Here is a 12,902-nt window from a genome sequence, read left to right on the forward strand (position 1 = left end):
CACTGTACACACTAAACTTTCTTAGAAGTGGATCTGCCTGTCACTGCATCCAGGAGCAACAAATGCTTATGACCTCAACTGTATCATCGAACTATCGAGAAAAAAAATAAACTAAATTCTTGGTCACTACAAAGAACAGAGCATATACATTGGATGTTTCCCAACAGTGGCATCAAAGAATTTAATCTGAATGCTCTGAAGCATCTTTGTAGTGAAGTACCACACGTCAAACTATCAATGTAACAACTCTGATGACAAAATTAGTCTGTCCTGCCAGCCACCTCTATTTCACAAAGCACAAATATCTTCTGAAAATCCAGACTACAGCAAAACATGAAAACCTGTCAACATCAGCTTCCAGCTATAGGCTTTGTTCAATTCTGCAACAGAAAAGTAGCTCATTGAAACTGTTCCCTCAAGATGATTCCACACAAACTGGTCAGGTCTCAAATGTACTCCTTTGATGTCCCTTGCCTGACAGCAAAATTCTGCTTCTCGTGTTATGTAAAAATCCATGTTTTCCCAGCTATACAGTTTATAACCATAAAGAGCATTAAGCAGCTAGAATATCACAGAAATAATACTCTTTTTATTGCTAAAATATTTGTCAGTATTTTGATACACACAGGGCCACATACTGAAAGCCAAAGCTCCCTGTGTCCAAACATCATTCCAGTTTTCCCTGTGTCCTGAAGGGGAGGAGGGAGGCGGGGGAAGAAGAGAAGAATACCTTCTTCGAAATCACTTTACTACCCACATCACAACCTCTATCTGAAGGCCAAACCCACATTGTATTCTCACACCCTTAACTACACCCAGAGGGTACACAATTCCTCTAAATTACGTAAATCATGCTTTGTAAGAAAGACAGCTGAAAGAAAATTAAATAGCATTAAGTGTACTTTAATTCACATTTAACTTTTTCTGTATAAAAAAATCATTGATGTATAACTATTTATTTCTGAGTAACCTTATTTTCCTTCAAATGAACAGTCTTTATACCATTTTCTTTACTCTGTATAGTTAGAAGCTTGATCAGGCAGAAAACGAGCAAGACAGAGCCCACCTGACATTTTCTCTAAAGAACGGTTAGAGGTTTTCTCTGGAGCCAAGCTGACAGCCTCTCCAGCAATCTGCCTTTGCTTTGCTGTGTTTTGGATTACGCTCTTTGTGGAAACACAGGCCATCAAGCTGACACGCAGCTTCAGAGCTGCAGCTTTAGGAGAAATGCCTAATTACAGTCCATTCCCTTTCTCAGATTGTTGGGGTATTACTGATTCCACAAGAATGCGGAAGACTACCAACGTGTGCGACAGGCTCAGTACTACGCTAGTGCTTTACAAGATACCAGAGTGCCTACTGAATAGCCAGTGTTTTAATTTTCAATGGAGTTCAAGAAACCACCCACCCAGCTTTCCTCTGAAAAATTTCCAATCCCATTCACAGAAAAATAAAAATACAATCTGTCCATTATCAGACAACATACAAAAGCAGTTCACATTTTCCAGGTTACTACTGCTTATAAGGTGCTCCTGTCCGTTAACTGTACATTCTTTAGGAAGCAAGAATATCTTCAGGCACTGAATTTGCTTTGAAAGGTACTTTGTGACACTGAGTCTCTTGGTTTGTTCAGACAGAAAAATTTTCAACTCATCCCCCACACTTAAAACACTAGCTTTTAAGCACCATGAGGCACTTTCTTGCTTCAAAAACCTCTAACACCTGTGTTTCTACAATCCTTCTCACCTAACAAGATGAATTTTGCTTCATCTGTCACTAGAAGAACTTTGCAGCTACAGTTTACATCCTAATTCACCAGGCAAAGCCTACAAGCCTACCTGTTTCTTCTCATCCATCACAAGACACTCTACCTTAGAAACAGAAACTGAAGGTAAAAATTAAGCTAGTGTACTTTGGGGAGAAGGGAGAGAAGGAGAAACAGAAGAGGAAGCAATGAGAACTCAAACCTCTGCAATTAAAGAATAGCTCCATCAGAAGACAGCTGTCTTGCTTATGAAAAGTTAAAACACATTCTCATTACACTTCTTTTGTTCAGAGAGTATCGGTTTTTAAAAAGGAGGGAGAAAAAAGCCATTTAAAAAACAGGCAGTATGCAGCCAAGGTCCCGCCTGAGAAAGAGAGGTGCACAATGAAGTATATAATTTTAAGTAGGAAATTATATTTAACAGATTTTTTTTTTTTTTTTTTTTTTTTTTTTTAAAATCTTCACCATGTGCTCAGGTAACTTAGATAATTCGGAACAGGCACTCACCTGTGTGACCAGCTAATTCACGGCTGACACGTACATTCCCTTCACGAGTTTTCAAGTTATAAATGGAACAGATGTTATCAAGACCACCACAAGCCACATAATTTCCAGAAGGAGCATATGCACAAGTCATGACCCAAGATGAACGCAGGGGAATAGCATGCACCTGAAACAGATACATTAATGTATTTCATCTGCAGAACAACTGATTCAATAATTCACCATCAGGAAGTTTTTCACCTGTCTCTCAAGGCCTACATCATCTTTCTGTCAAAAGCACAAGAAGAAAACAGTGGGGAAAAAAAAAAGTCTTCGGCTGTTTGAGTACGAAATTATTCTGAGGGTAACTTGCATATATAGCCTGTCAGACCAAGTAATGACATAACTAAAACCTCAGAGTTGCCTTTCCTGAATCCAGTTTAATCAGCAATTTTTGTAAAACTGAAATTATTTCCTTTCAGTGCTCTGGTTACTATCGGTTTATTATAGGTTCAGGAAAATATTGACTTCCAAGTACAGTCAGCAAAACTGCCAATTCCAGGCTTAGACGCTATGCTATGAATGAACAAGTAAGGAAATCACTACTTTCACTGCCATTTAAATTCTTCTTTGGAAACCCACTGCAAACAATCAAGCTTCATATTTAAATAACTACCCCGTGTTTCCTTGTCATTCTGTGCTCAAATAACTTGAAAAAATTATTGAAGCTAAACCTGTTCCGTCTTGTTAAATTGTTGCATTCATCCTTCAAATTTGTTCATAACATCTTTAAGAAAGAGATCATATCCTTATACATATTGTGAGATTTCATGCAATATTAACAATCTTCCTGGATTTCTTAAGTAAACAGTAAAGATTACTGTCTGTTCCTCTGCTGCTACAGTAACCAGTGATCCTGCAGCAATCAGCAGTTAAAAAACAATACCCTGCACTAAAAACACAACCAGCTCATTTTTGGAATGAGCTTCCAAAATTCCCTCTACCAAGGAATTAATCGGAATATTCACCTGGAGCCATTTTATTTTATCATTAGGTAAAGATCATATTTATGACAACTGTGTTGCTTCCAATGTGTGCTGCAACTGCCAGAAGAACATCTGCAGACTATCATGCAAGTATTTTTGCATTAACTGCTTCTGGGTGCTACCTAGTCAAATTTAATACTGTTACAACACCAAGCTGTTTGCTATCTATAATTGCAGGAGGTTTGTGGTTTGGGGGGGGGGGGCGGGGTTTGTCTGTTTGGGGTTTTTTTACTTCTTTTGAGGCAGGGAGGTGGTGGTGGTGTTTTTAACTCAATTGCTATTTTGCTGAATCAATACTACCAAGAGGTATGGGGGCAGGATGTTTTTGCAGCTGAAGAGTTCTGATTCTGGTAAAAATTTTACCAGTCCAGTAACAACCTCTGATTCCATGCCCCCCAGATAAGAAAGCTGCTCTCTGCCTCTTGATGATGCCATGAATTAATTACCATTCATATACAAATTGAAGGTACCGATATGGAAATCATGGTATACAGTGATTATTTTACCATTTTATTTGTCGTTACAGTAATTTAGATCACATTTATCTGCAGGCTGGGGTCAAAGGAAGAGGATGAAGGCAAAAAAGGGAGGGTTTATTTTTATTTTGAAAACGGTATTGTTACTCTCTACTAAAGTTATGGATTCATTAGTTTCACAACGGGGATTCAACAAATAATCCCAACTTTAGGAGTTGCTGCTGCAGTTGTTTTGTTTCTGCTTCTCTCTCCTCTGCAGCATGCCATTTGCTGAAGTGCATTGGCAAAACTGTTTTTAAGGCTATGATGAGCTAAGCCAGGAAAGTTTATTTGAAACAAAGTCAGCTCCATGCTCCTGTGCACAACAGACTTAAGCAGCTCTGTCCACCTAACTCAAAGGGGCAGTATGTGACTTGTTGCTAGCCCTGATAACAGTAACCATAACCAGTAAATACCAATCCCTGTCATATGAAAGTAAAAGTAATCCTGAACAGCATCATGTGATTGCAGCCAGAAAGTGACGACCCATTATATATATCAGGTCTTTCAATACTTAATCGCAGACAACAAATTGCTGTGGCTATGCTTAAATCTCTGACCATTCTGCTGCAACATGCTGATTACTTCTTCCTCTCTGTTCATCAATTTCTCTGCAGTATCAAAACAAATCAAAACCTTCTCTAGAATTAAGTATTGCATTGTTTTCCATTTGCGGTGCACATTTCCATACACAGAGCACTTAAGACACAGCTATATTCTTTAAATGCAAACTTTATTGTTTTGGAGAATTCAAAATATAGTCTTAGGACTATGCAAGTAATGCAGCCAAAATCATGACAGGTAACATTTCCTTCCTTTGTATTTACAACTGAATCACATAGCAACATATCAGTTAGTCTTACCTTGTTTGTAGTATAGCTGTCCCAAATTATAAGTTTGCCATCCTGGGAGGCACTAACTAGAAGCCTAGAGAGGAAACAGGAGGTAAACACAATCATTGCAGGAAGACAAGAAGGAACATCTTTGTGATGGCATTTCTCTCCACTATCAAGGCCAAGGTACTTGAAACCATTTAAGTACAGTGCAGCATTACCCAATTCAGTTATTAGGACTATAAAAATAATTTTGCAAATACTCATTTTCAATGCTAAATATTATGGAAATGTGTGATGGAACACCTACACATTAACACATTCTGACTTTAGAAAAAAACCATAGCCACGTAACTAACATCTCAATCTTGAAAACTGAGGGAGAAAACTTGCATGAAATCAGGGCTTCTGTGTTCTACACACAGGCTTCAGATTCATTGAGTTTGGGAATCTACACTATCAACATGTTTTCCTTTTGTCCTATTTTTAAAACAGGAATTTAAGTTCTAAGACATCCAAAAACCCTGAATAAATGTCAGCACTGAAATACAATGGAAATGAAAATGAAACACAGCAGAGATCAGTAATGGAAGGGGTAGCATTAGGAGGATTTTTACTCTAAATCAACACCACCTCAATCCCCCACCCAGCAATCATGTTTAAAACACGATGCACCTAATTCATTGTTCAGAGCTCTCTTACCTGCTTTTAGTGTGTTTAAAGATAGATCAGGTATACTGACATGAAGTCTGTACAGCCTCCACATTTTCTAAATAATTTTGAATACTCCAATACGGTATTCAAATTTGTTCTGCGCATCTTCTTCTGACCATTTCCAAGCTGAACAATACAGTGCAATCTTGGAAGCACTCTTTGCATTAATTTTTTTTGCTGTAGGTTATATTTCAGAGCTGTCTTGAAACACTTTTGCCAAACAAGGAATTGAATCCCTATCTTTTAAATAAGCTATATGCCAAAGAGATGCCTGAAGCAATGAATTCTACGTGTCTGTGAGAAATTAGCTTCTTTCACGGTCATAGAAAACTGAGGTGCAAAACTCAATTGCTGCCATTAATGTGCCTTAAAATTCTTCTAAAGAAAAGAGAATGAAAGTAGCTGATATCATTTAGTTTCTCTCTAACTGAACATCAGTAGTTAACGGGAAGCATTTAAGGAAAAAAAGACAACTGATAATGAAATCTACTCTATCTCCACAGTTCCTCAAATTCATATGGTACCACAACTATATTTTTCAGGCAAGTAGATGAATACTGGTATTTTGGCACCAAATTTAGATTTGGATGACAAAAACATGGACATTAGGAGGAAAAAAAGTGATATTAAGTCTCCGAATTCTCTCAGCTGTCCAAGTTCTTTTGGAATTAGTGGTTCCTAGTGGTAGGAACAGGAAAAATAAGAGTCCCATGCACCCAACTTTCCAAAGAACAGTGAAGCCACATGATCCGATTTTGTATCACTAGCACCCACCTGGAATCAGTCCCCCAGTGCATTGCATAAATTTTAGCCAGGTGTCCCCGGAGTGTTCTTCTAGTGCGCATTTGAATTCTCCCCACTGGGTCAATATTGGCTGTGATCTGAAATAGGAATGGTGTCATACACTGACTTTTTCACTTCATAGTTCCAAAAGTAACACATCACACACAACTACATTTAAATGAGCATTCCAACGCAGACCAAAGTCCCACATTTTTAATATCGACTGAGTTTTTAAAAATTGCGTAATCAAAAGTTACATCATTTTATGTAGTACATCCTTATCAAATGAAGAAAGCAGTCTCTCTATCGCATTTAGTAAGACTCTCAGGAAGTACTTTGTTTAAGTCATATCTTCTTAGACTTCTAGGATTTCAGACCTTTGATCTGGGTTTTCTACTCCTGGATAGATAAGTGTGGTAGTGTAACGTTCTTTTTCCAGAATGGCAGGTGTGGGGAGGTATATCAAGCTTTAAACATGTCTCCACTTTTAAAGGATGAATTAATAACTCTCAGATCCAAATGGCCTTCCCTTCCAAGAATAGGATTACTAAATTCATAGTATTCCTGATTTATTTAACTTCTTGAAGATAAAAGTAGTCTCTGGGAAGATAAAAGTAGTCTCTGGAATAAGTGAATAGCAAAGTGAGGAAGTCATCAGTTTGGCTGTTCTTAAACTGTTAAATTTAATATTAGCAAGTCCTCCAGTCTGGAGAGAAGTACCAGTTTAAAAAAAACCAGCACGACACATTTCTAGTACTGTCAGTAGTACACATCACAACAAATCCAAGAGTTTGTAAGTTTATTCTATGGATAATGTCTGCATACTTCTCAAGTCTCCATGTTACAAAATTCTTTAGCAAGTGCATTTGAGCAAAGATCTCTGCTTCTTTTCAAAGGCTATCAACACAGCTCAGGACTTGGGACTCAGATGAACAGATAAGAATGTTTCCCTGACATAAAACTCCTTTCATGGTGGACATCTCTCATACTGACTAATACTGAAGCTTTTTTTTTTTTTCTTCTTTTTTCTTACTTTCACCCTGGAAAACACTCTACATTGTACCTCACATAAAATGAGATCACAAGATATGTACGCTCAAATAAATATTGATATTACCTTTTTTACTTGATATTTTAGTGACATTTTAAATTAATAAGCTGACATCAATCACTTCTGTACCAACCATCTTAAAGCAGACACGTAGGATTAATACTCAACATTCAGACAAATAGACTGAAGTAGGTGACAAGAGTAAACTGATTCATGATATCTAGAAAAAAACCCCAAAGTCTTGCCCCCTCTTGCAATGACATAATAATCTGTTTCAGTCTAAATTCCTACCAGATTTCTAGAAAAAGCCCCACCGTATCTCCATGAGATGTACTACAGAGTACATATTTCCCTTTCCCCAACTTAATGTTGACTGAAGCCAAGCCAATAGGATCAAAATGTGACAGTACAACAAGATGCAAAGGTATTAGCTCAGGTTCAGAAGCAGTTCAGACATAAGTGCAGCATCATATGGAAATTAATAAGTAGGTTAACCACAGCAGGTCTTACGATTCAGATTATCATGGTAACGCAACTGTACTACTACCATATCCATAGCAGAATGCTGGGGCTTCCCTGCGTTATTTTCCATTAAGCAGCAGAGATATGCCCTGAGTCACTTCTTAAAGAAACTACTGCTCAAGGCTGCCATTCTCAGAAACTTATTTCTGAAAGAAGCCACCTGAAGGCAAAATTTAAAAAATTGATAAAGGAGGCAAAAAAGATTCACTTTCACTTACCTTTTTACACCACATTTCCTTTTTGTAAAGAAGACATTTTCATAATTCATGTTAAACTTTTAAATGCTTACCTGAGCCAGAGTGGCATCCGCACATGCTTTCCTAGCATCCTGCAACAGAATAAAGTTAGAGAAATCAGAAGAAGTTCTGGACGTTTCTTTACACTCTCTCTGTTTTGTCAAGTTGATCAAGCACCCTCAAAACAAGGTTCAGAAAGCATTTCTGCTTGTCATCCAGAGAGGACCCATCCTAACTGCAGCATGAACATAGCATGCTGTCAAAACACATTGAGCATATTAGGCATTTAACTTTGAAATTTTCTTCTTGTTTTGAGAGAAAGGTAACATGATTTTCACCACAAAGACAGTCAAGCAATGGAACTGCTTGTCGAGACAGGCAGGCTGGGCAGTCTCCATCTTTGCAGGTTTTCAAGACTTAACTGGACAAAGCCCTGAATAACCTTATACCTGGACCTTACTTTAAGGAGGTTGCTTAACATTGCTTACAGTCTGGCTCAGAAAAACTTCAGACGACATTCATTTTGATCTAATCCATTTTGTGCAACTATTATTTTCTAAGCAATATTAAAGACCAAAAAGTAATTTCCTAAAGCAGTTACATGTGCTTGCCCTTTCTAAATATCCACGACGTTAACTTTGACATTGTGAAAACATTTAACTTAATGCATCATTTCTGTCCATCTCTGCTCTCCTCAAGACGCAAAAATGACCATTCATCTGTACTGTGGCTTCAAGATCCACTGATATAATACATACTCTGATTTGGTTTTTCAGTTGCTCAGCCTCCTGGCGTAACTGGTCAAGCTCACTCATTTTCCTGTGCTAAAGGTGTGCTTCACTGCCACCTCTGAAACAACCGGAAATCTGAAAGACAAGTAATAATAATGAGAATTAATAGACGTCATAGCTTGAAATTACTAGAGTAGACAAGTCCTTTCAACCATCTTAAACAGCACTTGAAAAAAAAGGCAGATAGTTTATAAGTACTGGAATACAGGTGAAAATATTTCTCTGAAATCTCTTCAGAATAGGGTGTTACCACAGACAAATGTGCTTATCTTTTTTTCCAGCCACAGCAAATAAAATATAATTTGGACATATTCCTTTCCTCCAGGCCTCTTTTTTTGCATTTCTTTTCATTAGTGTTTTTCTGATTCAATTTTGTATAAACTCAAATTTCCCAAGGGTGAACCAGCAGATAACACTAAGGTTAGACATGAAAGTCAGAACTTCTCTGTAGGTCTTAAGAATAGAGTAGCGAATCCCCCTATCAAAGAATAAGCACCTTAAGTATTTACAGACTGACACAAGCACTTGCAAAAGGCTGTAAAGAGACCTATTATGAACGCTATCTGTAACACAGCAGTTATGAGAAATGTTGTTCTGATACCCGGATAAAAGGAGATCGCTCACAAATGTTGTTCAGGTTTTACTTGTTAATTGCTAAAATGTCTCCCTGAGATTTCCTGAACAGATTCTAACATCAACATGTTGTCAGAATAAAATTAGTATTTTTTGAATGTGAGGTTGAAGGGAGGAGTTTGAGAAACCACTGCCAACAGACATTTTCCCCTTCTAAGACCCTATTTTCCTAGCATCAATAAGCACCATATTACTAACATATATCCCTCTGTCTGCTGTATTACGTAGCCAGCAAGATAGGGGCTCGATGAAACATAACTATCACTGAACACCCTCAACTATTGCCTAGAGTTCCTCAGCTATTGGACTGTTTTCCAATATAAGCAGCACATAGATATTTTCCATTAAGCATACAACTTATCTTTAAAAGTCATTGTTCCAGAAAGATATTGTTGGCATTTTCACTAGCATTCCATAGCTAACCTCAGCTGTTCTTAAACTTGTTTTAAAAATCTCTGCAGCTTGATACCAATATAAGATGCTGAAGAAGTTCATCTTTTATTGCAGAAAAAGATAATTGGTTCCATTTTCAAATGCTACACAGAGCACCTGGAGTTTATAAATAAGCACTGGTAGTGTGTTTTTAGAACATTTTATTGGCCAGAATTGAACCTCTACTATTAAACAAAGCAAATGCTTTGCTAGCAGCTTTGCATATTATTCTGTTAAGATTTAATCAGCTTATTTATCTTTGCAAGCGTGCGGGTTTTGTTTTTTTCTTAAAGCCCTTCCCAAGGAGAAAGATGAGGATAACTTCCAAATTTTTATCCAGTCACAGTAATAGAGAACATATCGTAAAGGCAAATAAAGCAGTAGAGCAAACATCACTGTCGAAAGAAAAGAAGTTTCAAAAGAGTTAAGACTTCAACATTCCCTAAACATTGCTATCCAATATAACCAGACTTATCTCGGAGTGCTCTTCATAGTAGCTAGTATTCCAAACCAAGGGCCTCAAGGAACAAATGTCAGATCTTGTCATGCCATCATTTACAAATTTATACTCTTCTCTGAAACCCAAAATATTTTAAGAAAAGGCATTTCAGTTAGTCAGTTAGCTTCTGTCTCAAAACCTACATTCACACAGCTTCAAAGTCCTTTCACTTTATTGTGAAACTAGGTCTCTTCTTTCTCTCTTCTGGTTCCAGGGTTATCTTTAAGCCCCTTTAAGATTGCTTGTTCAGCTTAGTCCAAAAATCCAGTTAAGACAAAACCCATTTTATTATCCTATAACCACCTTCTTTTCTTTTGAACGCTCTTTTGTTTCTCAGGATGTTTTGTTCATTCTACATTTAAGACAAAACACTCTGTGCCTGGGTGTCTCTACAGTTTATAGCATGCAGTCATCACTGTCTACAGCTCTTGTGTAGTTCACGCACATTGTGAAACACTATGCACTACTCTTGTCATAAAGGAATTAAGAAACCGTAAAGACTGTTCTTAAGAATAAAGTGCAAATTTTCAGATATTTTGGCTTTTTGATATGCAGTTCTATTTCTGCCATTCTCTAAGTTAATATATAAGCCCATTTCCCACTAAGGAAATACCAACTTCTTGAGGCAGAGCACAAAGAATTTAGAGATGGTATCATTCCTATTTCAGAGAAAGAAATTACGATCCAAAACTTAAGTGTTCTGCTCAAAGTCACAGCAACTCAATGATGGGATTAAGATAAAGATATAGGACACCAGAATTCCAGCTGCAGAGTTACAGGTAACTGCGTTGAAGATTTACATGCAGCTTTATTTAATAATATAATAGGGTGCATAATCTAATGTCAGTCAAAGCAGATACATTCTCCTGGAACATACAGTTTAAAATAGTGGCAATTTATTCCTGCCAGAATTTGTGCACTATGCAATAGAATTCTCTCGCATTTAAATGAAACAAAACTTCTTTGTATGGAACAGGAAGAGGCCTAAGGAGATGAACACTAATCCTAGGAAGTAAGTCATATTGAGAAAGTCCACTGCACAGAAGCTGAACCCTGTAGTTTCGTTCTGGATTATTTGCATACATTGAGTTTATAACAAATCACGCAAGCTTATTTCATGCTTGTGCCTTATTGCTCAATATAGCATGCACTGAAAGGTACTACTGCAAATGACAAAGCCAGATGAAGCAGCCCAACAGGGCCGAGTGTCTTCTGCAACAACACAGAAGCAGTAACATTGATACAGCCATGTAAGAAACTGAAAGGACATTAAGTCACATTCTCCATTTGATGGGATATCATAGCTTAACTAGCACATACACATCTGTCTTCACACGAATAGAACCTCCATTACAGTTACCTATACTTTTGTTACACAAGACAGGTTCTACTCCCAACTCTCAGGTCAAATTCAAGACAGTACTCTGCCTCAGCACTTTGCCTCCATTCCCTTCAAGTCCCACCTTACGCAGGGGCAGAACAACCCATGCTCCTTCACAATCTAAGAATTAACTAAACACAGTAACGGAACCCAATCTTCAGAGTCATTTCATAAATGCACTTTATCACAGTTAGTCACAGATGCATATGCGTATACATAACCTGCCCTACCTACTGTGTAACTAAGCTCCTAAAATGCTTTGTGAACTCCACATCAAGACAGTCACTCGCTAATGTTTTAAGGAAAGCTTCCTTTTAATGAACAACTTCAAAATGGTTTACCAACCCTACAGAAACCTTTACACCTACATGCAAGATACAGTCTCCATTATCACAGGCAGCAAAGAGTTCAAGGAACGGAACTACTACTGTTAAAGCAGCTTCTATGGATCTTGACCTTCAGCCACTTGCTAGGTAAGACTCATGTTGCAATATTTGCTGCGTGAAAATTAGTAGCTGAATGCATACAATCCTTGATGTCTTTCCCATCTGTAGTATCATATATCCATACGATAAGTTCATATCTTGAAGTTAGATATGCTTTTAGAGTTACAAGTTAGCCCCTATACATTTCAAGCAACTCCAAACTCTGGACTGCATTTCTGACAGCATCCCAAAGAATTGTTGAAACCAGATTTCCACATTCCCTTTGTAGCCTTCGTTGTTTCAACATCAACAGGAAGTTCTAATTCTTGCCAACATGACTGAACTCACTAACACTCAGGAAACGAAAATCCTAATGAAGCCAAGGGCATTAAAATATAGGAGTTCTCTGAAGCAGACTGTAAAATTTATGGGACAACCAGCCAACCAACTTGGCTACTCCTCTGTTTCTTTCACGCTAAGTCTTAGGCAACTAAATTTATGGCAGAAATATGAAATCCATGGGGGGAGAAAAAAGGGTTCCATCCTCTTGTGTACTTTTCAGCTATACTGTAAATCAGCAGAGCTTACTAGTATCTAGCATTTTTTAAAAAACTATATTTAAAAGAGCAAGAACAACAGGTAAGGTGAGGAGAACGTATGGGAAAACAAATATTTTCATCTATTCTCACTCTTGATACGATACATGGGAAATTTTTATACAGATTTATTCGTATTACAGACACAGAAGTAACAAGCAGAGACTGTTCAATATATGATCTATGCTCATTGCAAA

The 12,902-nt window shown here is 37.5% G+C and overlaps 1 protein-coding gene across 8 annotated transcripts in view; it reads right to left on the reverse strand.

The window, feature by feature from the left end:
- Positions 1 to 12,902, reverse strand: part of GNB1 (G protein subunit beta 1) — a 44,619-nt gene that overhangs the window by 7,831 nt on the left and 23,886 nt on the right. For all 8 annotated transcript variants that reach the window (XM_087755579.1, XM_087755575.1, XM_087755572.1 and 5 more), the window contains 5 exons: positions 8,707 to 8,814; positions 8,002 to 8,040; positions 6,131 to 6,237; positions 4,673 to 4,736; positions 2,273 to 2,435 (listed from right to left, as the gene is read on the reverse strand). In XM_087755579.1, coding sequence (XP_087611705.1) covers positions 2,273 to 2,435; positions 4,673 to 4,736; positions 6,131 to 6,237; positions 8,002 to 8,040; positions 8,707 to 8,763 — 430 coding nt within the window. In that variant the 5' untranslated portion in view covers positions 8,764 to 8,814. The remainder of the gene's footprint in view (positions 1 to 2,272; positions 2,436 to 4,672; positions 4,737 to 6,130; positions 6,238 to 8,001; positions 8,041 to 8,706; positions 8,815 to 12,902) is intronic.

The sequence above is a fragment of the Nipponia nippon genome, unplaced genomic scaffold, assembly GCF_047370975.1.
Source record: "Nipponia nippon isolate SJK-2023a ecotype South Korea unplaced genomic scaffold, ASM4737097v1 scaffold_19, whole genome shotgun sequence".
NCBI classification, from domain to species: domain Eukaryota; kingdom Metazoa; phylum Chordata; class Aves; order Pelecaniformes; family Threskiornithidae; genus Nipponia; species Nipponia nippon.